This window comes from Lampris incognitus, chromosome 2 (genome assembly GCF_029633865.1).
Source record: "Lampris incognitus isolate fLamInc1 chromosome 2, fLamInc1.hap2, whole genome shotgun sequence".
Taxonomy (NCBI): domain Eukaryota; kingdom Metazoa; phylum Chordata; class Actinopteri; order Lampriformes; family Lampridae; genus Lampris; species Lampris incognitus.
The window spans coordinates 149,605,980-149,632,172 of NC_079212.1; the positions used below are offsets into that span (position 1 = coordinate 149,605,980).

At 45.4% G+C, this 26,193-nt stretch overlaps 1 protein-coding gene across 1 annotated transcript in view; it reads right to left on the minus strand.

Moving 5' to 3' along the window:
* fer1l4 (fer-1 like family member 4) overlaps nt 1-26,193 on the minus strand; it is a 222,256-nt gene that overhangs the window by 25,770 nt on the left and 170,293 nt on the right. Inside the window, exons 34-38 of the mRNA XM_056301923.1 lie at nt 17,906-18,022; nt 8,590-8,717; nt 8,331-8,501; nt 7,738-7,892; nt 6,927-7,108 (exon numbers count right to left, since the gene is read on the minus strand). Coding sequence (XP_056157898.1) covers nt 6,927-7,108; nt 7,738-7,892; nt 8,331-8,501; nt 8,590-8,717; nt 17,906-18,022 — 753 coding nt within the window. The remainder of the gene's footprint in view (nt 1-6,926; nt 7,109-7,737; nt 7,893-8,330; nt 8,502-8,589; nt 8,718-17,905; nt 18,023-26,193) is intronic.

Sequence of the window (26,193 nt, forward strand, 5' to 3'; positions counted from 1 at the left end):
TGGATGGTAGTGGGTGGTAGCGGGTGGCAGTGGCATGTGGTAGTGGATGGTAGTGGGTGGTAGTGGCATGTGGTAGTGGGTGGTAGCGGGTGGCGGTGGCATGAGGTAGGGGGTGGTAGCGGGTGGCGGTGGCATGTGGTAGTGGGTGGTAGCGGGTCGCAGTGGCATGTGGTAGTGGGTGGCGGTGGCATGAGGTAGGGGGTGGTAACGGGTGGCGGGGGCATGTGGTAGTGGGTGGTAGCGGGTGGCAGTGGCATGTGGTAGTGGGTGGCGGTGGCATGAGGTAGGGGGTGGTAGCGGGTGGCAGTGGCATGTGGTAGTGGGTGACGGTGGCATGAGGTAGGGGGTGGTAGCGGGTGGGAGTGGCATGAGGTAGTGGGTGGCGGTGGCATGTGGTAGTGGGTGGCGGTGGCATGAGGTAGGGGGTGGTAGCGGGTGGCAGTGGCATGAGGTAGTGGCTGGCGGTGGCATGAGGTAGGGGGTGGTAGCGGGTGGCAGTGGCATGTGGTAGTGGGTGGTAGTGGGTGGCGGTGGCATGAGGTAGGGGGTGGTAGTGGGTGGCAGTGGCATGTGGTAGTGGATGGTAGTGGATCGTAGTGGGTGGCAGTGGCATGAGGTAGTGGATGGTAGTGGATCGTAGTGGGTGGCAGTGGCATGAGGTAGTGGATGGTAGTGGATGGTAGCGGGTGGCAGTGGCATGAGGTAGGGGGTGGTAGCGGGTGGCAGTGGCATGTGGTAGTGGATGGTAGTGGATGGTAGTGGGTGGCAGTGGCATGAGGTAGGGGGTGGTAGTGGGTGGCAGTGGCATGTGGTAGTGGATGGTAGTGGGTGGTAGTGGGTGGCAGTGGCATGTGGTAGTGGGTGGTAGTGGGTGGCGGTGGCATGAGGTAGGGGGTGGTAGCGGGTGGCAGTGGCATGTGGTAGTGGATGGCGGTGGCATGAGGTAGGGGGTGGTAGCGGGTGGCAGTGGCATGTGGTAGCGGGTGGCAGTGGCATGTGGTAGTGGGTGGTAGTGGGTGGCGGTGGCATGAGGTAGGGGGTGGTAGCGGGTGGCAGTGGCATGTGGTAGTGGATGGTAGTGGGTGGTAGCGGGTGGCAGTGGCATGTGGTAGTGGGTGGTAGCGGGTGGCAGTGGCATGTGGTAGTGGGTGGTAGCGGGTGGCAGTGGCATGTGGTAGTGGGTGGTAGCGGGTGGCAGTGGCATGTGGTAGTGGGTGGCAGTGGCATGTGGTAGTGGGTGGTAGTGGGTGGCAGTGGCATGTGGTAGCGGGTGGCAGTGGCATGTGGTAGTGGGTGGCAGTGGCATGTGGTAGTGGGTGGTAGCGGGTGGCAGTGGCATGTGGTAGTGGGTGGTAGTGGGTGGCGGTGGCATGAGGTAGGGGGTGGTAGCGGGTGGCAGTGGCATGTGGTAGTGGATGGTAGTGGGTGGTAGCGGGTGGCAGTGGCATGTGGTAGTGGGTGGTAGCGGGTGGCAGTGGCATGTGGTAGTGGGTGGCAGTGGCATGTGGTAGTGGGTGGTAGTGGGTGGCAGTGGCATGTGGTAGCGGGTGGCAGTGGCATGTGGTAGTGGGTGGCAGTGGCATGTGGTAGTGGGTGGTAGTGGGTGGCAGTGGCATGTGGTAGTGGATGGTAGTGGGTGGCAGTGGCATGTGGTAGCGGGTGGCAGTGGCATGTGGTAGTGGGTGGTAGTGGCATGTGGTAGTGGGTGGTAGCGGGTGGCAGTGGCATGTGGTAGTGGGTGGTAGTGGGTGGCGGTGGCATGAGGTAGGGGGTTGTAGCGGGTGGCAGTGGCATGAGGTAGGGGGTGGTAGTGGGTGGCGGTGGCATGAGGTAGGGGGTGGTAGCGGGTGGCAGTGGCATGAGGTAGTGGGTGGCGGTGGCATGAGGTAGGGGGTGGTAGCGGGTGGCAGTGGCATGTGGTAGCGGGTGGCAGTGGCATGTGGTAGTGGGTGGTAGTGGGTGGCGGTGGCATGAGGTATGGGGTGGTAGTGGGTGGTAGCGGGTGGCAGTGGCATGTGGTAGTGGTTGGTAGCGGGTGGCAGTGGCATGTGGTAGTGGATGGTAGTGGGTGGTAGCGGGTGGCAGTGGCATGTGGTAGTGGGTGGTAGTGGGTGGCAGTGGCATGTGGTAGCGGGTGGTAGTGGCATGTGGTAGTGGGTGGTAGTGGGTGGTAGTGGGTGGCAGTGGCATGTGGTAGCGGGTGGTAGTGGGTGGTAGCGGGTGGCAGTGGCATGTGGTAGCGGGTGGTAGCGGGTGGCAGTGGCATGTGGTAGCGGGTGGCAGTGGCATGTGGTAGTGGGTGGTAGCGGGTGGCAGTGGCATGTGGCAGTGGCATGTGGTAGCGGGTGGCAGTGGCATGTGGTAGCGGGTGGCAGTGGCATGTGGTAGTGGGTGGTAGCGGGTGGCAGTGGCATGTGGCAGTGGCATGTGGTAGCGGGTGGCAGTGGCATGTGGTAGTGGGTGGTAGCGGGTGGCAGTGGCATGTGGCAGTGGCATGTGGTAGCGGGTGGCAGTGGCATGTGGTAGTGGGTGGTAGTGGGTGGTAGCGGGTGGCAGTGGCATGTGGTAGTGGATGGTAGTGGGTGGTAGCGGGTGGCAGTGGCATGTGGTAGTGGGTGGTAGTGGGTGGCAGTGGCATGTGGTAGTGGGTGGTAGTGGGTGGCAGTGGCATGAGGTAGTGGGTGGTAGCGGGTGGCAGTTGCATGTGGTAGTGGATGGTAGTGGGTGGCAGTGGCATGTGGTAGTGGGTGGTAGTGGGTGGCAGTGGCATGAGGTAGTGGGTGGTAGTGGGTGGCAGTGGCATGTGGTAGTGGATGGTAGTGGGTGGCAGTGGCATGTGGTAGCGGGTGGCAGTGGCATGTGGTAGTGGGTGGTAGTGGGTGGCGGTGGCATGTGGTAGTCGATGGTAGTGGATGGTAGTGGGTGGTAGTGGGTGGCAGTGGCATGTGGTAGTCGATGGTAGTGGATGGTAGTGGGTGGTAGTGGGTGGCAGTGGCATGTGGTAGTGGATGGTAGTGGGTGGCAGTGGCATGTGGTAGCGGGTGGCAGTGGCATGTGGTAGTGGGTGGTAGTGGGTGGCGGTGGCATGAGGTAGGGGGTGGTAGCGGGTGGCAGTGGCATGTGGTAGTCGATGGTAGTGGATGGTAGTGGGTGGTAGTGGGTGGCAGTGGCATGTGGTAGTGGGTGGTAGTGGGTGGCAGTGGCATGTGGTAGCGGGTGGCAGTGGCATGTGGTAGTGGGTGGTAGCGGGTGGCAGTGGCATGTGGTAGTGGGTGGTAGCGGGTGGCAGTGGCATGTGGTAGTGGGTGGTAGTGGGTGGCGGTGGCATGAGGTAGGGGGTGGTAGCGGGTGGCAGTGGCATGAGGTAGGGGGTGGTAATGGGTGGCGGTGGCATGAGGTAGGGGGTGGTAGCGGGTGGCAGTGGCATGAGGTAGTGGGTGGCGGTGGCATGAGGTAGGGGGTGGTAGCGGGTGGCAGTGGCATGTGGTAGTGGGTGGTAGTGGGTGGCAGTGGCATGAGGTAGTGGGTGGTAGCGGGTGGCAGTTGCATGTGGTAGTGGGTGGCAGTGGCATGTGGTAGTGGGTGGCAGTGGGTGGCAGTGGCATGTGGTAGTGGGTGGTAGCGGGTGGCAGTGGCATGTGGTAGTGGGTGGTAGCGGGTGGCAGTGGCATGTGGTAGTGGGTGGTAGTGGGTGGCAGTGGCATGTGGTAGTGGGTGGCAGTGGCATGTGGTAGTGGGTGGTAGCGGGTGGCAGTGGCATGTGGTAGTGGGTGGTAGTGGGTGGCAGTGGCATGTGGTAGTGGGTGGTAGCGGGTGGCAGTGGCATGTGGTAGTGGGTGGTAGCGGGTGGCGGTGGCATGTGGTAGTGGGTGGTAGTGGGTGGCAGTGGCATGTGGTAGTGGGTGGCAGTGGCATGTGGTAGTGGGTGGTAGCGGGTGGCAGTGGCATGTGGTAGTGGGTGGTAGTGGGTGGCAGTGGCATGTGGTAGTGGATGGTAGCGGGTGGCAGTGGCATGTGGTAGTGGATGGTAGCGGGTGGCGGTGGCATGTGGTAGTGGGTGGTAGCGGGTGGCGGTGGCATGTGGTAGTGGGTGGTAGTGGGTGGCAGTGGCATGTGGTAGTGGGTGGCAGTGGCATGTGGTAGTGGGTGGTAGCGGGTGGCAGTGGCATGTGGTAGTGGGTGGTAGTGGGTGGCAGTGGCATGTGGTAGTGGATGGTAGCGGGTGGCAGTGGCATGTGGTAGTGGGTGGTAGTGGGTGGCAGTGGCATGAGGTAGTGGGTGGTAGCGGGTGGCAGTTGCATGTGGTAGTGGGTGGCAGTGGCATGTGGTAGTGGGTGGCAGTGGGTGGCAGTGGCATGTGGTAGTGGGTGGTAGCGGGTGGCAGTGGCATGTGGTAGTGGGTGGTAGCGGGTGGCAGTGGCATGTGGTAGTGGGTGGTAGTGGGTGGCAGTGGCATGTGGTAGTGGGTGGCAGTGGCATGTGGTAGTGGGTGGTAGCGGGTGGCAGTGGCATGTGGTAGTGGGTGGTAGTGGGTGGCAGTGGCATGTGGTAGTGGGTGGTAGCGGGTGGCGGTGGCATGTGGTAGTGGGTGGTAGTGGGTGGCAGTGGCATGAGGTAGTGGGTGGTAGCGGGTGGCAGTGGCATGTGGTAGTGGGTGGTAGTGGGTGGCAGTGGCATGTGGTAGTGGATGGTAGCGGGTGGCAGTGGCATGTGGTAGTGGGTGGTAGTGGGTGGCAGTGGCATGAGGTAGTGGGTGGTAGCGGGTGGCAGTTGCATGTGGTAGTGGGTGGCAGTGGCATGTGGTAGTGGGTGGCAGTGGGTGGCAGTGGCATGTGGTAGTGGGTGGTAGCGGGTGGCAGTGGCATGTGGTAGTGGGTGGTAGCGGGTGGCAGTGGCATGTGGTAGTGGGTGGTAGTGGGTGGCAGTGGCATGTGGTAGTGGGTGGCAGTGGCATGTGGTAGTGGGTGGTAGCGGGTGGCAGTGGCATGTGGTAGTGGGTGGTAGTGGGTGGCAGTGGCATGTGGTAGTGGGTGGTAGCGGGTGGCAGTGGCATGTGGTAGTGGGTGGTAGCGGGTGGCGGTGGCATGTGGTAGTGGGTGGTAGTGGGTGGCAGTGGCATGTGGTAGTGGGTGGCAGTGGCATGTGGTAGTGGGTGGTAGCGGGTGGCAGTGGCATGTGGTAGTGGGTGGTAGTGGGTGGCAGTGGCATGTGGTAGTGGATGGTAGCGGGTGGCAGTGGCATGTGGTAGTGGGTGGTAGTGGGTGGCAGTGGCATGAGGTAGTGGGTGGTAGCGGGTGGCAGTTGCATGTGGTAGTGGGTGGCAGTGGCATGTGGTAGTGGGTGGCAGTGGGTGGCAGTGGCATGTGGTAGTGGGTGGTAGCGGGTGGCAGTGGCATGTGGTAGTGGGTGGTAGCGGGTGGCAGTGGCATGTGGTAGTGGGTGGTAGTGGGTGGCAGTGGCATGTGGTAGTGGGTGGCAGTGGCATGTGGTAGTGGGTGGTAGCGGGTGGCAGTGGCATGTGGTAGTGGGTGGTAGTGGGTGGCAGTGGCATGTGGTAGTGGGTGGTAGCGGGTGGCAGTGGCATGTGGTAGTGGGTGGTAGCGGGTGGCGGTGGCATGTGGTAGTGGGTGGTAGTGGGTGGCAGTGGCATGTGGTAGTGGGTGGCAGTGGCATGTGGTAGTGGGTGGTAGCGGGTGGCAGTGGCATGTGGTAGTGGGTGGTAGCGGGTGGCAGTGGCATGTGGTAGTGGGTGGTAGTGGGTGGCAGTGGCATGTGGTAGTGGGTGGCAGTGGCATGTGGTAGTGGGTGGTAGTGGGTGGCAGTGGCATGTGGTAGTGGGTGGTAGTGGGTGGCAGTGGCATGTGGTAGTGGATGGTAGCGGGTGGCAGTGGCATGTGGTAGTGGATGGTAGCGGGTGGCGGTGGCATGTGGTAGCGGGTGGTGGTGGGTGGCGACGGGGTCACTGTGTCCACATAGACATCAGTTTAGAGTTGAGTTTGGTGGGTTGAGTGGACCAGGAGTTGAATGTTGGTTTCAACAGGAGTTTGTTTTCCGTGATGTTTATGGTTACACTTGTTTATTCATGAACCCACGTGACATGTAAGTGTTCATAGTAATGACAATGTGTGTTCATCGTAATGAGAAGTGTTCATAGTAATGATGGTGTGTTCATAGTAATGACAATAAGTGTTCATAGTAATGATAATGTGTGTTCATCGTAATGAGAAGTGTTCATAGTAATGATGGTGTGTTCATAGTAATGACAATAAGTGTTCATAGTAATGACAATAAGTGTTCATAGTAATGACAATAAGTGTTCATAGTAATGATAATAAGTGTTCATAGTAATGATAATGTGTGTTCATCGTAATGAGAAGTGTTCATAGTAATGATGGTGTGTTCATAGCAATGACAATAAGTGTTCAGATTAATGATAGTAAGTGTTAATAATAATGATAATAAGTGTTCATAGTAATGATAATAAGTGTTCATAGTAATGATAAGTGTTCATAGTAATGATAACAGGTGATTGAAGGACTTATTCTAACACTTAAATGTAGCAGTGGAATGAAAACAAACAGGATTACACCTATTTCCACTTTTATTTGAATACAAACATAACAAACTTTACTGCCTCAACAAATAAAGATATAAATACAAATACTGCTCTCTGCACATCCGCAGTACATGGGACCTGTCACAACTGCAGTGTGTTTGAGTTTGTGGGTATGGATTATATATTGATTATATATGGCTTATATATGGTTTATATATTGAATACATATGAATTATATATGGATTATATATTAGTGCAAGTGTGTTGAAGTTGATAAGTGTTTGCATGTGCAGGTGTGTTTGTATAAATGTGTGTGTGTATCAGAGTGTGTATTAGTATCTACTATTGTGAATGTTGGTGTGTGTGTTACCTGTGGTAGTCCAGGTTTGTCCTGGTTCTGCAGGGATCGGACCTCCACATGCTCCGGTACCAGATGACAGGCTCCAGGGACAAACTCTCTCATCTCCCCCCAGCGCCTCAACACGCTGAGGGCCACGTGCTCCTCCACCTCCTCTTCCTCCTCCAGAGACAACTGGTTCTTCTTCAACAGCTCTGGTGCAGTTATCATCATCATCATCATCACATTTCAATTACAATCAATACAAACAGACATCAATCAATCAAACAATCAATCAATCTCTACCATTCTTTTTTTCCCCTCCCCGATTGTATCTGGCTAGTTACCCCCCTCTTCCGAGCCGTCCCGGTCTCTGCTCCACCCCTCTGCTGATCTGTCCCGGTCTCTGCTCCACCCCCTCTGCTGATCCGGGGAGGGCTGTAGACTACCACATGCCTCCTCCCATACATGTGGAGTCACCAGCCGCTTCTTTTCACCTGACAGTGAGGAGTTTCACCAGGGGGACGTAGCGTGTCGGAGGATCATGCTATTCCCCCCAGTCCCCCTCCCCCCAAACAGGTGCCCTGACCGACCAGAGGAGGCGCTAGTGCAGAGACCAGGACACATACCCACATCCGACCTCCCACCCACAGACACACAGCCAATTGTGTCTGTAGAGACACCTGACCAAGTCGAAAGTAACATGGGGATTCGAACTGGCGATCCCCGTGTGGTAGGCAACAGAACAGACCACGATGCCATCTGGACGCCCCATATCTACCTTTCTATTTATCTATCAACAATCTGTCAACCAGTCTGTCTGTCTGTCTGTCTGTGTTGGTACCTTCGGGTAAAGCGTCTGGTGGGATTTTGAAGATCTTATTGAGGACTTTGACCTCAGAGGGTCGGTATTCCGGGGAGGGAATGCCGTTTTTCCGGCACAATTCAACCAAGATGGCCGATGGTCTCTTTGCATCACGCCACTTATTGTAGCCGTCCCTGTAGACAAACAGACAGACAGACATGCAGACAAATGGACAGACAGACAGGCGGACAGACAGACAGACAGGCAGACATGCAGGCAGACAGACAGACAGACAGACAGATGACATCAGAACACAGAACAGAACCTCAGCCCTGCAGGGCCACAGCAGCATCTGGTAGATCTGCAGTGTCTCTTGTGGTTTGAGGAATACTGCAGGAATTCAGCATGAAAAAGATCCAAACAAACACGGTTCTTTAAGTAGCGGAACCGCCCTTTAACGGCAGAGTTCACTGGGCGTGTACATGGACTGTGAAACAGTACTTTGTTTCCTCCTCTTCTGTTCATCTGTTTCTAACATCTATTAATTATATATTTACCAATTTAAACAAACATTGTGTGTGTGTGTGTGTGTGTGTGTGTGTGTGTGTGTGTGTGTCTGTCTTTTGACTGACGTGTCATAGTACTGGGGCAAACCACAGCAGGGTAAGTGGCGGCTATAGAACCGATTCTCCAGGTCGACCCGTGTCTCCCCGATGACATCATCAGATCCCACCAGGTCATGGTCCATCACCATGACAACCAACTCCGTCTCCAAAGGAAATGACACTGTGACTTCAAACACCCTGATAAATAAACACACACACAGCCATACATAAACAGACAGTCAGACAAGGGACAGACAGACGGGTAAACAGACAGATAGGTACTTACTCTCCAAACACAGGGTTGAGTTGTTTGGGGATATAGCGGTCTTTACTGTCCAGACTCTGCTGACCGACCTGAACTACCAGGTAGGGGTCTGCCTTCCCATTTGGGTCGGTAGGAGCCAGACCAGTGGCCTGGAACACAGGAGAACACACAGCGGAAAACAACAGAACACAGTAAAACCCACAGCAGAGCAAAGCAATGACAATGTAGACATCATGAAACACTCCTTCACATGAACATTAAATGAATGAAAGTAACAACTGGTTGAAATTCACATTATTGCTTGACCGGCTGTGAACTGAAACACAGACAAGATTGTGGTAAATCCCTCAGTAGAACTCAATATAACTCAGAAAGAGAAGACAAGAATTACTACAGGAACATGGACCAGACCAGAGTACACCAGGTATTAGAATCAATAGGATTCATGTTGATGGTCTACAGGTTGGAAAAGCTTGTTTGATTTCTGGACCGGCAGTGATGGAGGTGAATGAGTGATGCTCTTTCCTGCCCTCACCCCTGAAGTGAAATGGACTGCATTTTATATAACGCTGCTCTAGCTGCAACACTCAAAAGTGCTTTACACTTAATGAATGCCTCACATTCATCCTCTTTCTCTTTCCTTTGTTGTCCATTCAAATCCGATGACGACGTCCCCTCCTTTAATGATGAGATCTTTGATGGCTAAACAGTCCTATCCTGGACCCACAAACTCTGTTGCAGGTGGGGCATGAACCTCAGGGCTGTATTGTCCAAATTCCATCAGCATGTCTCCTGCCCCACTAGGGGACAAAACACCCCGGACCATCTCTATACAAACATTAAGGACTCATACAAAGTTACTCCCTGCCCTCATCTGGGGCATTCTGACCACCTCTGCCTGTTCCTGGTCCCAGCCTACAAACCCCTAATAAAACGGGTCAAGCCAGCAGTAAAGACAACCACTGTCCGGCCAGAAGGAGCAGTCTCTGAACTCCAGGACTGTTTTGAAAACACAGACTGGAGTATTTTTGCACATTCAGCTACCCATGGCTCCCATATAGACATTAAGGAACAGACATCTGCCATACTAGCCTACATTAACTTTTCCACTGAGAGTGTCACAACAAACCAGAAACCCTGGATGAGCAGTGAGGTCCAGCAGCTGCTGAAAGGCCGGGATGCAGCGTTCAAGTCAGGTAACTGTGAGGCCTACAGCACAGCCAGATCCAACCTCAAAAAGGGCATCAGAACAGCCAAACCTAAATATTCCCTACGAATAGAGGACCACTTTCACAATAACTCTGATCCTCGGCGAATGTGGCAAGGCATTCAGTCTATCACAGACTACAAAAGCTCTAATCGCGGTCCCACTGTCCATGATGCCTCCCTGCCAGACAAGCTAAATCATTTCTATGCCTGCTTCAACAAGGACAATACTGACCTGGCCACAAAAATCCCCAGCCACCCAGAAAACCAGGTGCTCACTCTATCAGTCGCAGAGGTCAGAGAATCACTGCGCAGAGTGAACACACAGAAGGCTGCCGGATCGGACGGCATACCGGGTCGGGTCTTCTGGGAATGTACCGACCAGCTGGCTGAGGTCTTCACACCTGTATTTAACCTCTCACTGTCCCAATCTAAAGTCCCGCCATGCTTTAAGACCACCTCTATCATTCCTGTCTCCAAGAAACCAACATCCACATGTCTGTATGACTACCGACCCATAGCACTCACCCCCATTGCCATGAAGTGCTTTCAGAGACTGGTTCTGGCTCACATCAAAAACATTAATCCCCCCACATTTGACCCACATCAGTTCGCCTACCATCCCAAAAGGTCTACTGAGGATGCCATTGCCACTGCCCTGCACACTGCTCTGACCCACCTTGAACTTAACAACACATACATCCGGATGCTGTTTATAGATTATAGCTCTGCCTTCAACACTATCATCCCCGCCAAACTAACCACCAAACTCCTTTCCCTTGGCCTCAACCCCTCCCTCTGTAACTGGATCCTGGACTTCCTAACCAACAGACCTCAGTCTGTTAGGTTAGGTGACCACTCCTCCTCCACCCTGACTCTCAGCACAGGTGCCCCTCAAGGCTGTGTTCTGAGCCCCCTCCTTTTCTACCTCTTTACCCACGACTGCCTGCCAACTCACCCTTCAAATGTTATAGTTAAGTTTGCAGATGACACCACAGTCATTGGCCGTATCACCAACACGAGATGGCCTACAGAGACGAGATTGAGCACCTCACATCATGGTGTACTACCAACAATCTTGTCCTTAATGTGCAGAAGACGAAGGAGCTGATTGTGGACTTCAGGAGGTCTAGAAGCTGCAGCAACTCATCAATGGGGTGGAAGTGGAGCGTGTTTCCAGCTTTAAATTCCTTGGAGTCCACATCAGCGAGGACCTTTCGTGGACATTAAACACCCAGGCCCTTGTGAAAAAGGCCCAACAATGCCTGTATTTCCTGAGGCTGAGGAGCACCCGTCTACCCCCCAAAATTCTCACCAACTTCTACCACTGCACCATAGAGAGCATCCTGACCATCTGCATCTCAGTGTGGTATGACAACTGCACCTCAGTAGACCAGAAAGCTCTGCAGCGGGTCGTCAAGGTGGCCCAGCATATCACCCGTACCCAGCTCCCAGCCATAAAAGACATTTATCACAAACGCTGCCTTCGAAGGGGTCTGAGCATCAGCAGAGATACTACCCACCCCAACCATGGACTGTTCTCCCCCCTGCACTCTGGGAGGCACTACAGGAGCCTCAGAGCCCGCACTACCAGGCTCAAAAACAGCTTCTTTCCACAAGCTGTTGCCCACCTGAACCTGGCCACCCACTGAATGTCTGTAGATATTTTTAAATATTTTGTACTCTTGCTCTTTTTTAACTTATTTTTAGCTTTTGGTCTTCATGTGTGTATATCTTATACTGTGTTTGCTGTGTTTCTGTGTGTCTGTCTTGCACTGTTTGGTGAAGCCACAGCCCTCATTTCATTTTTAACATGTGCCTTCACACTGTTTTTAATGAGAATACATTGAACTGAATTGAATTGAATTGAATATATGTTGGTGGTAGCGGTAGCAACCATGGCTGTATTTCTCCTGGCTCTCTTCTACTGTATTCTGGTTGTCCGCTTCATCTCCAGTGTATGAACCCCATCCCTACACAGCTGTTGCCATGTGATACGGTCAGCAACAACATCCTCCAGTTCCTCGGGTCTGATCTTGCACTTCCTCAAAGCGTTCTTCATCTGATCATTACAGCACTTCTTTGGGCCTCTAGTTGAGCTGATGTAGCTGGCCATATAACACTCTGTGGGGTAGCTGACCTGGGGGCATCCTTATCACGTGCCCCAGTCACTGCAGCTGGCGCTGGATGATCATGGCCTTAATACCTCCGCCGTTTGTCTTAGCAAGTATTTCAGTGTGAAGCACACACTCATGCCAGGCAATTCCCAGGATGTGCTGGGAGCATCTTATGTAGAAATGCTCAAAGGACTTGATATGATGGCTGTAAGTCACCCAAGCTTCATGGCTATAGAGGAGGGTAGTGACACAGACCACTTGGTATACGAGGACCTTTGTGGAGGGATGAAGGTTCTTGTTCAGAAAAACTCTGCACTGGAGTCTCCCAAAGGCAGCTGATGCCTGTTTAATGCAGCTCTGGATGTCGTTGTCAATGCCGCTATCCTCAGAGAGAGTGCTCCCCAGATGTTTGAAAGATGGCACTACTGACCACGGTTCATCACCAACAGTGAAGGCAGGTAGAGTGGGTGGAACGCTGGTACACCATTGGCAGACCACTTCCGTCTTGGTGGTGTTGACAGTCAGTCAGTCAGTCAACACAGTCAGCTGTAAACTCTCACCACCACAGCAAAGACAGTTTGAAGATCCTCCAGAGTATGGGCCACAAGACCACAATTGTCTGCATACTGCAGCTACAGGACCTGCTCTCTACAGAATTTGGAGCCTCCTGATGTTAAAGATGTTGCCATCTAGTCTGAAGTCCACTGCCACACCGCTGCTGTCTTCAATCTCCTTGTGGAGAAGCTTGGTGACACACAGGAGGAAGATGTTAAAAAGCACTGGTGTTAGCATACACCCCTACCTCACCCCTGTGCATACAAGGAAGGGCTCAGACTCTTGTTCTCCTGTGGTCACCGAAGCAGTCATCCCATCATGGAACTGGCAGAGGATGTTAACAAATTTGTTGGGACACCCAAACCTGAAGAGGAAATCCTGTTAGAGCTCTCTTTGCACAGTGTTGAATGCTTTGGAGAGATGGACAAAGGCCATAAACAGGTCTTGATTTTGCTTTCGGCACTGTTCCTGGGGCTGCCGGGCTGTGAAGATCATGTTGATCGTACCCCTGGTTTTCCTAAATCCACATTGTTATTCAGGCAGCATTAACTTGGTGATGTTGCTGATTAGTCTCTGAAGCAACAACTTAGCCAGGACCTTGCCAGCAACAGAACGGAGTGATATGCCCCTACTATTGCCATAGATGGCTTTGTCACCTTTATTCTTATAAATGATATCTCTCCATTGCTGTGAGATGTTCTCATCAGTCCAAGCCTTTGTGATGTACCGATAGAGGGTGTGCATACATGTAAGCAATGACTGGTTGAAATTCACATTATTGCTTGGCCAGCTGTGAACTGAAATACAGACAAGATTATGGTAAATCCCTCAGTTGAACACTATAGAATTCAGAAGGGTCATCAAGATGGCACCGTGGATGGTAGCCTCAGTTCTGTGCTCTCCTGTACCTTTTCTGTTTTTGTTTGTTTCGTTTCCAGTGCCAACTCACTGATCACATACAGCAGGGAAGTCTGTGAATGTTCTCATTCATCCAGGTCATGGTTATCCAAAGGAGTTGATCAAGTGCAACTGGACTTGGTATTTATCCGTGAAGACGTTTCGCCTCTCATCCAAGAGGCTTCCTCAGTTCGTGCCTTTCTGACTAGACCAAGCTAGTCTGACTAGACCAAGCTAGTCTGACTGGCTGGTGATGAGACTCTGAATTTATCCTCTAGGAGTCGTTGTCAGAGCTATTGATATGCGTGGCTCTTTGTGTTCTGATGTTTACCAATGCCCGTCACTAACAGAGCCATAGATATGAGTGGCTCTTTTGTGTACCGATGTTATGGCCGCGCCCGTCGCCATCTGAGCTATTGATTTGCATTTGTTTAGCAGCGACGGTCGTTGGGGGTGTTAGTTCCGACTTCGTTGTTCAGTGGTCATGAGAGTCGTTGGAGCCGTTAGTGACTGACTGTTGTTCTTGGAGGCTAGGCTTCTTGAGTCTCCTGGGTAGAGATGAAAGGACGGCATTGTAAGTGGGAGATAGGTGGTGTTGCAGACCTCCTCCTCTGTTGAGGGATGGTTTTTCCAGTTTCACATAGATGGCTTCCTTCACCCCTCTTTCAAACCATCTATCTTCTCTGTCCAAAATGTGTACGTTGCTGTCCTGGAAGGAGTGTGTCTTTTCCTTTAGGTGTAGATAGACTGCTGAGTCTTGTCCTGAGGAGTTTGGCCTTCTGTGTTGGGCCATCCGTTTGTGTAGTGGTTGTTTGGTTTCTCCTATGTATAGGTCAGTGCAATCCTCATTGCATTGTACAGCATACACCAGATTGCTTTTCCGGGTGTGTGGTACACGGTCTTTGGGATGAACCAGTCTTTGTCGGAGTGTGTTGCTGGGTTTGAAGTATACCAGGATGCGGTGTTTGTTGAAAATTCTCCTGAGTTTCTCGGAGACCCCAGAAACATACGGGATGACTGTGCTCTTCCTTCTGTTCCTTTTCTCCTTGTCGCTCACCTGGTTGGTCTTTCTGGAACGTGTTGCAGTTTTCACAAAGGTCCAACTGGGGTAGCCGCAGGTTTTTAAAGCTCCCCTCAGGTGTTTGTGTTCTTCCCGTTGGGCCTGAGTGCTGCTGGGCACATTGTCAGCTCTGTGTTGCAAAGTTCTGATGATGCTCAGTTGGTGTTCCAGCGGGTGGTGTGAGTCGAAAAGTAGATATTGGTCTGTGTGTGTAGGTTTCCTGTAAACCCCAATGTGGAGGCTCCCGTCTTCCCCAATGTGGACATCACGGTCCAAGAAGGGCAAACTGTTGTTCTTTACGTCTTCCCTTGTGAACTTTATGTTCTTGTCCAGAGTTGATGTGTTTGGTAAACGCTTGCACCTCTTGTGTTTGGATTTTGACCCATGTGTTGTCCACATATCTGAACCAGTGGCTCGGAGGTGTTCCTCTGAAGGAGTTCAGGGCCCTGTGTTCTACCTCTTCCATATATGAGTTGGCCACAATGGGAGATACTGGTGAGCTCATTGCACAGCCGTGTTTCTGTCTGTAAAACTGGCCCCTGAATTGGAAATATGTAGTGTTCAGGCAAAGGTCCAGTAGTTGGCAAATCTGGTCTGGGCTGAGGTTGGTCCTATCGTGGAGGGTGTCGTCCCATAGCAAACGTTGCCTCACAGTTTCCAAAGCCTCCATGGTTGGGATGCAGGTGAATAACGAGGTCATGTCGTAGGATACCATGCTTTCATCCGGTTCCAGTTTTACGCCTTGGACTTTGTCCACGAAGTCAATGGAGTTTTGGATATGGTGAGGTGTTTCGCCCACTAAAGGGGTCAAGATGTTGGCTATATGTTTGGCAATGTTGTACGTGACCGAGTTTATGCTGCTGACGATGGGCCTGAGGGGGGTTCCATCTTTATGGATCTTAGGGAGTCCATATATGCATGGAATGTTATCTTGTGGGTAGAGACGGTGGTATTGTATCCGATCAATGGTTCCTCCTTTCTGTAGTTTCTGTAGGTACTCTATTATTCTCCTCTTGTAACCACCAGTAGGATTGCGTCTCAGAGGTTCATCATAGGTGTCGGTGTCACTGAGTAATGACGTGATCTTGGCGTGGTAGTCTGTTGTGTTGAGGATAACCGTGCATCTCCCCTTATCTGCTGGAAGGATAGTGATGTTTTCATCCTTGCTCAGGGCTGTCACGGCTTTCCTTTCCTCCATGGTTAAGTTGGAAGGAGGGAGTTTTGCATTGGACAGAGCTGCTGATACCTTTAACCTAAGCTGTTCCGCCTCGGTTTCCTTTAGCTTGTTTTTCCTTATGGCTGATTCTGTGGATGTGATGAGGTCAACTATAGGTAGTTGTTTGGGTGTCATGGCGAAGTTCAGTCCTTTGGCTAAGACCTCCTTCTCTGATTGGGTAAGTACCTTGTCTGACAGATTCTTGATCCATTTGTCCTGCGTTCCGTTTTGTGTGGGGTGTTCTGTCTTTTGTCTCCAGGTAAGTATATCTGCTTGGCTAGTGTTGTTGGTTCGTCGCTGTAAGTTTTGAAACTTCCTTGTCTGCCTTTCTTTGGTTTTGTGGTGTTGAGATAGTTGGGCTTTCTTGGTGAAATCAGTGATCCTCTCCAGGACTGCACCAGGCAAGTGGGATGTTATTTGCTGGAGTAGTTGCTCAGAATTCTCCTTCAGCCCTTCAATAGTGAAATGGACCTGTCTCACTCTTTCATTCAGGAGTTGATTCTGTGCCTTCTCTATGATTCTGTCTGCTCTATGTCCTTTCATTGTGGTACACAGGCGCAGGCTAGTGGGTATGAGCCTGTGTTGTCTGCATCTCAGATTGAATCGCAAGTGGTTTCTGTAGTCTCCAATCTTCCGAGCCATCCTTTCATATTCCCTCACCATTTTAAGGGTGTCAGACCCAAATTGTTCCGCAACATGTCTGTGAATGTTCTCATTCATCCAGGTCCTGGTTATCCAAAGGAGTTGAATCAAGTACAACTGGACTTGGTATGTATCCGTGAAGACGTTTCGCCTCTCATCCAAGAGGCTTCCTCAGTTCGTGCCTTTCTGACTAGACCAAGCTAGTCTGACTGGCTGCTGATGAGACTCTGAATTTATACTCTAGGAGTCGTTGTCAGAGCTATGTGTGTACCATTGATATATATATAGCTTTTTTTCCCGAAACCGTATATGGTGTGAGTGCTCAACTAATGAGGAGTGGAATATCAACACGGATACAGGAAAAAAGATTTTAATACATTGTTTTATTTTGGTGTATGTTGAGGCAAATTCAATAGCTTTGTTTAGTAGCTCTTTAGTTATGCAGGGGTAAAATGGAGGGGTAAAAACAATGTATTAATTTTTTTTTCTGTATCTGTGTTGATATAGTATATATATATAAAACTTTGTTAAAAGAAACACTCAACAGTAGGAAAAGTGCTCTACAAATAAGGAGCAAAATAATTTTTTTTTTTTTGGAGATACTTTATTGATCCCCGTGGGGAAATTCTCCCTCTGCATTTAACCCATCCTAGCTGTGTAGCTAGGAGTAGTGGGCAGCCACCGAGCAGCGCCCGGGGACTAACTCCAGTTCTTCTTGCCATGCCTCAGTCAGGGACAAAGACAGGAGTATTAACCCTAACATGCGTGTCTTTTTTTTTATTATTTCTGATTTTTCACTTTTTCTCCCAATTTAGCGGCCAATCGCACCCTATTTTAATTCAAACACCCACCCTCGTACTGCATGCGTTCGCCAACTGCATCTCTCCGGCCGGCAGTCTGGAGGGAGACGCCTCGCCACTCTCGTGACAAGGAGAATCCAGGCCGAACCACTGCTTTTTCCAACACACACAGAGACGCATTCACGTGACGAACACAAGCCGACTCCGCCCCCCTCCCGAAAACAGTGCTGCCAATTATTGCTGCTTCATCGAGTCCGGCCATAGTCGGATCTGACGAGACCGGGGCGCGAACCCCAGTCCCCAGTGGGCAACTGCATCAACACAAAGCCGATGCTGAGACCGCTACACCACCACGGACCCAACATGCATGTCTTTTTGATGGTGGGGGAAACCGGAGCACCCGGAGAAAACTTACTGTGGACACGGGGAGAACATGCAAACTCCACACAGAGGACGACTTGGGATGACCCCCAAAGCTGGACAACCCCAGGCTTCAAACCCAGGACCTTTCTGCTGTTAGGCAACAACACTAACCACTTTGTCACCGTGCCGCCAAAATTTACCCATACCCACATCCAGCTTCCCACCTGCAGACACAGCCAACTGTGACTGTAGGGGCGCCCGACCAAGCCGGGGGTAACATGGGGATTCGAACCAGTGATCCTCGTGCTGGTAGGCAATGGAATAGACCGCCACACTACCCAGATGCCCCCCCAAATAAAACTGTTTTTGAACAGAGCAGCATTGACACAGAAAGACGGACAGACAGATGAACAGGCAGAAAGACAGACATGTTGTGAACAGTAGAGACAGACGGCTGAAAATTGGGGGGAATAGGTTGTACCTTGACCACGTAGAGGCGGATCAGGACTTTAACCGGAACGTTCTTGGGGATTCCATCACTGATTTCAATTTTCTTGTCTTCCTCTCCAGGACCAATAGGGTAGACCATGAAGGAGCCCTGAAGAATAAATCAGCATATATAAAACCATATGAACCACATATAAACAAGTATGATACCACATATACACTACCATATGAACCACATATAAACAAGTATGATACCACATATATACTACCATATGAACCACTTATTAACAAGTATGATACCACATATATACTACCATATGAACCACTTATAAACAAGTATGATACCACATATACACTACCCTATGAACCACATATAAACAAGTATGATACCACATATATACTACCATATGAACCACTTATAAACAAGTATGATACCACATATACACTACCATATGAACCACATATAAACAAGTATGATACCACATATACACTACCATATGAACCACTTATAAACAAGTATGATACCACATATACACTACCATATGAACCACATATAAACAAGTATGATACCACATATACACTACCCTATGAACCACATATAAACAAGTATGATACCACATATATACTACCATATGAACCACTTATAAACAAGTATGATACCACATATATACTACCATATGAACCACTTATAAACAAGTATGATACCACATATATACTACCATATGAACCACTTATAAACAAGTATGATACCACATATACACTACCATATGAACCACATATAAACAAGTATGATACCACATATACACTACCACATGAACCACATATAAACAAGTATGATACCACATATACACTACCATATGAACCACATATAAACAAGTATGATACCACATATATACTACCATATGAACCACATATAAACAAGTATGATACCACATATACACTACCATATGAACCACTTATAAACAAGTATGATACCACATATATACTACCATATGAACCACATATAAACAAGTATGATACCACATATATACTACCATATGAACCACTTATAAACAAGTATGATACCACATATATACTACCATATGAACCACATATAAACAAGTATGATACCACATATATACTACCATATGAACCACTTATAAACAAGTATGATACCACATATATACTACCACATGAACCACTTATAAACAAGTATGATACCACATATATACTACCACATGAACCACTTATAAACAAGTATGATACCACATATATACTACCATATGAACCACATATAAACTAGTATGATACCACATATATACTACCATATGAACCACATATAAACTAGTATGATACCACATATATACTACCATATGAACCACTTATAAACAAGTATGATACCACATATATATTACCATATGAACCACTTATAAACAAGTATGATACCACATATATACTACCACATGAACCACTTATAAACAAGTATGATACCACATATACACTACCATATGAACCATATATAAACAAGTATGATACCACATATATACTACCATATGAACCACATATAAACAAGTATGATACCACATATACACTACCATATGAACGACATATAAACAAGTATGATACCACATATACACTACCATATGAACCACATATAAACAAGTATGATACCACATATACACTACCATATGAACCACATATAAACAAGTATGATACCACATATATACTACCATATGAACCACATATAAACAAGTATGATACCACATATACACTACCACATGAACCACATATAAACAACTGTGATACCACATATACACTACCATATGAACCACTTATAAACAAGTATGATACCACATATACACTACCATATGAACCACATATAAACTAGTATGATACCACATATACACTACCATATGAACCACATATAAACAAGTATGATACCACATATACACTACCATATGAACCACTTATAAACAAGTATGATACCACATATATACTACCATATGAACCACTTATAAACAAGTATGATACCACATATATACTACCATATGAACCACATATAAACTAGTATGATACCACATATACACTACCATATGAACCACATATAAACAAGTATGATACCATATATACACTACCATATGAACCACATATAAACAAGTATGATACCACATATACACTACCATATGAACCACATATAAACAAGTATGATACCACGTATATACTACCATATGAACCACATATAAATAAGTATGATACCACATATACACTACCATATGAACCACATATAAACTAGTATGATACCACATATATACTACCATATGAACCACTTATAAACAAGTATGATACCACATATATACTACCATATGAACCACATATAAACAAGTATGATACCACATATACACTACCATATGAACCACTTATAAACAAGTATGATACCACATATACACTACCATATGAACCACTTATAAACAAGTATGATACCACATATACACTACCATATGAACCACTTATAAACAAGTATGATACCACATATATACTACCATATGAACCACATATAAACAAGTACGATACCACATATACACTACCACATGAACCACTTATGAACAAGTACGATACCACATATACACTACCACACGAACCACTTATAAACAAGTATGATACCACATATACACTACCATATGAACCACTTATAAACAAGTATGATACCACATATACAATACCATATGAACCACTTATAAACAAGTATGATACCACATATATACTACCATATGAACCACATATAAACAAGTATGATACCACATATACACTACCATATGAACCACTTATAAACAAGTATGATACCACATATATACTACCATATGAACCACTTATAAACAAGTATGATACCACATATATACTACCATATGAACCACTTATAAACAAGTATGATACCACATATATACTACCATATGAACGACATATAAACAAGTATGATACCACATATACACTACCATATGAACCACATATAAACAAGTATGATACCACATATACACTACCATATGAACCACATATAAACAAGTATGATACCACATATATACTACCATATGAACCACATATAAACAAGTATGATACCACATATACACTACCACATGAACCACATATAAACAAGTGTGATACCACATATACACTACCATATGAACCACTTATAAACAAGTATGATACCACATATACACTACCATATGAACCACATATAAACTAGTATGATACCACATATACACTACCATATGAACCACATATAAACAAGTATGATACCACGTATACACTACCACATGAACCACATATAAACAAGTATGATACCACATATACACTACCATATGAACCACATATAAACAAGTATGATACCACATATATACTACCATATGAACCACATATAAACAAGTATGATACCACATATACACTACCATATGAACCACATATAAACAAGTATGATACCACATATACACTACCATATGAACCACATATAAACAAGTATGATACCACATATACACTACCATATGAACCACATATAAACAAGTATGATACCACATATACACTACCCTATGAACCACATATAAACAAGTATGATACCACATATATACTACCATATGAACCACTTATAAACAAGTATGATACCACATATACACTACCATATGAACCACTTATAAACAAGTATGATACCACATATATACTACCATATGAACCACTTATAAACAAGTATGATACCACATATACACTACCATATGAACCACATATAAACAAGTATGATACCACATATATACTACCACATGAACCACATATAAACAAGTATGATACCACATATACACTACCATATGAACCACTTATAAATAAGTATGATACCACATATATACTACCATATGAACCACATATAAACAAGCATGATACCACATATATACTACCATATGAACCACTTATAAACAAGTATGATACCACATATACACTACCATATGAACCACATATAAACAAGTATGATACCACATATATACTACCATATGAACCACTTATAAACAAGTATGATACCACATATACACTACCATATGAACCACATATAAACAAGTATGATACCACATATACACTACCATATGAACCACATATAAACAAGTATGATACCACATATACACTACCCTATGAACCACATATAAACAAGTATGATACCACATATATACTACCATATGAACCACTTATAAACAAGTATGATACCACATATACACTACCATATGAACCACTTATAAACAAGTATGATACCACATATATACTACCATATGAACCACTTATAAACAAGTATGATACCACATATACACTACCATATGAACCACATATAAACAAGTATGATACCACATATATACTACCACATGAACCACATATAAACAAGTATGATACCACATATACACTACCATATGAACCACTTATAAATAAGTATGATACCACATATATACTACCATATGAACCACATATAAACAAGCATGATACCACATATACACTACCATATGAACCACTTATAAACAAGTATGATACCACATATATACTACCATATGAACCACATATAAACAAGTATGATACCACATATACACTACCATATGAACCACATATAAACAAGTATGATACCACATATACACTACCCTATGAACCACATATAAACAAGTATGATACCACATATATACTACCATATGAACCACTTATAAACAAGTATGATACCACATATATACTACCATATGAACCACATATAAACTAGTATGATACCACATATACACTACCATATGAACCACATATAAACAAGTATGATACCACATATACACTACCATATGAACCACAGATAAACAAGTATGATACCACATATACACTACCATATGAACCACATATAAACAAGTATGATACCACGTATACACTACCACATGAACCACATATAAACAAGTATGATACCACATATACACTACCATATGAACCACATATAAACAAGTATGATACCACATATATACTACCATATGAACCATATATAAACAAGTATGATACCACATATACACTACCATATGAACCACATATAAACAAGTATGATACCACATATACACTACCATATGAACCACATATAAACAAGTATGATACCACATATACACTACCATATGAACCACATATAAACAAGTATGATACCACATATACACTACCCTATGAACCACATATAAACAAGTATGATACCACATATATACTACCATATGAACCACTTATAAACAAGTATGATACCACATATACACTACCATATGAACCACTTATAAACAAGTATGATACCACATATATACTACCATATGAACCACTTATAAACAAGTATGATACCACATATACACTACCATATGAACCACATATAAACAAGTATGATACCACATATATACTACCACATGAACCACATATAAACAAGTATGATACCACATATACACTACCATATGAACCACTTATAAATAAGTATGATACCACATATATACTACCATATGAACCACATATAAACAAGCATGATACCACATATACACTACCATATGAACCACTTATAAACAAGTATGATACCACATATACACTACCATATGAACCACATATAAACAAGTATGATACCACATATATACTACCATATGAACCACTTATAAACAAGTATGATACCACATATACACTACCATATGAACCACATATAAACAAGTATGATACCACATATATACTACCACATGAACCACATATAAACAAGTATGATACCACATATATACTACCACATGAACCACATATAAACAAGTACGATACCACATATACACTACCATATGAACCATATATAAACAAGTACGATACCACATATACACTACCATATGAACCACATATAAACAAGTATGATACCACATATACACTACCACATGAACCACTTATGAACAAGTATGATACCACATATACACTACCACACGAACCACTTATAAACAAGTATGATACCACATATACACTACCATATGAACCACTTATAAACAAGTATGATACCACATATATACTACCATATGAACCACTTATAAACAAGTATGATACCACATATATACTACCATATGAACCACATATAAACTAGTATGATACCACATATACACTACCATATGAACCACATATAAACAAGTATGATACCACATATACACTACCATATGAACCACATATAAACAAGTATGATACCACATATACACTACCATATGAACCACATATAAACAAGTATGATACCACGTATACACTACCACATGAACCACATATAAACAAGTATGATACCACATATACACTACCATATGAACCACATATAAACAAGTATGATACCACATATATACTACCATATGAACCACATATAAACAAGTATGATACCACATATACACTACCATATGAACCACATATAAACAAGTATGATACCACATATACACTACCATATGAACCACATATAAACAAGTATGATACCACATATACACTACCATATGAACCACATATAAACAAGTATGATACCACATATATACTACCACATGAACCACATATAAACAAGTATGATACCACATATACACTACCATATGAACCACTTATAAATAAGTATGATACCACATATATACTACCATATGAACCACATATAAACAAGCATGATACCACATATACACTACCATATGAACCACTTATAAACAAGTATGATACCACATATACACTACCATATGAACCACATATAAACAAGTATGATACCACATATATACTACCATATGAACCACTTATAAACAAGTATGATACCACATATACACTACCATATGAACCACATATAAACAAGTATGATACCACATATATACTACCACATGAACCACATATAAACAAGTATGATACCACATATATACTACCACATGAACCACATATAAACAAGTACGATACCACATATACACTACCATATGAACCATATATAAACAAGTACGATACCACATATACACTACCATATGAACCACATATAAACAAGTATGATACCACATATACACTACCACATGAACCACTTATGAACAAGTATGATACCACATATACACTACCACACGAACCACTTATAAACAAGTATGATACCACATATACACTACCATATGAACCACTTATAAACAAGTATGATACCACATATATACTACCATATGAACCACTTATAAACAAGTATGATACCACATATATACTACCATATGAACCACATATAAACTAGTATGATACCACATATACACTACCATATGAACCACATATAAACAAGTATGATACCACATATACACTACCATATGAACCACATATAAACAAGTATGATACCACATATACACTACCATATGAACCACATATAAACAAGTATGATACCACGTATACACTACCACATGAACCACATATAAACAAGTATGATACCACATATACACTACCATATGAACCACATATAAACAAGTATGATACCACATATATACTACCATATGAACCACATATAAACAAGTATGATACCACATATACACTACCATATGAACCACATATAAACAAGTATGATACCACATATACACTACCATATGAACCACATATAAACAAGTATGATACCACATATACACTACCATATGAACCACATATAAACAAGTATGATACCACATATACACTACCCTATGAACCACATATAAACAAGTATGATACCACATATATACTACCATATGAACCACTTATAAACAAGTATGATACCACACATACACTACCATATGAACCACATATAAACAAGTATGATACCACATATATACTACCACATGAACCACATATAAACAAGTATGATACCACATATACACTACCATATGAACCACTTATAAACAAGTATGATACCACATATATACTACCACATGAACCACATATAAACAAGTATGATACCACATATACACTACCATATGAACCACTTATAAATAAGTATGATACCACATATATACTACCATATGAACCACATATAAACAAGCATGATACCACATATATACTACCATATGAACCACTTATAAACAAGTATGATACCACATATACACTACCATATGAACCACATATAAACAAGTATGATACCACATATATACTACCATATGAACCACTTATAAACAAGTATGATACCACATATACACTACCATATGAACCACATATAAACAAGTATGATACCACATATACACTACCATATGAACCACATATAAACAAGTATGATACCACATATACACTACCCTATGAACCACATATAAACAAGTATGATACCACATATATACTACCATATGAACCACTTATAAACAAGTATGATACCACATATACACT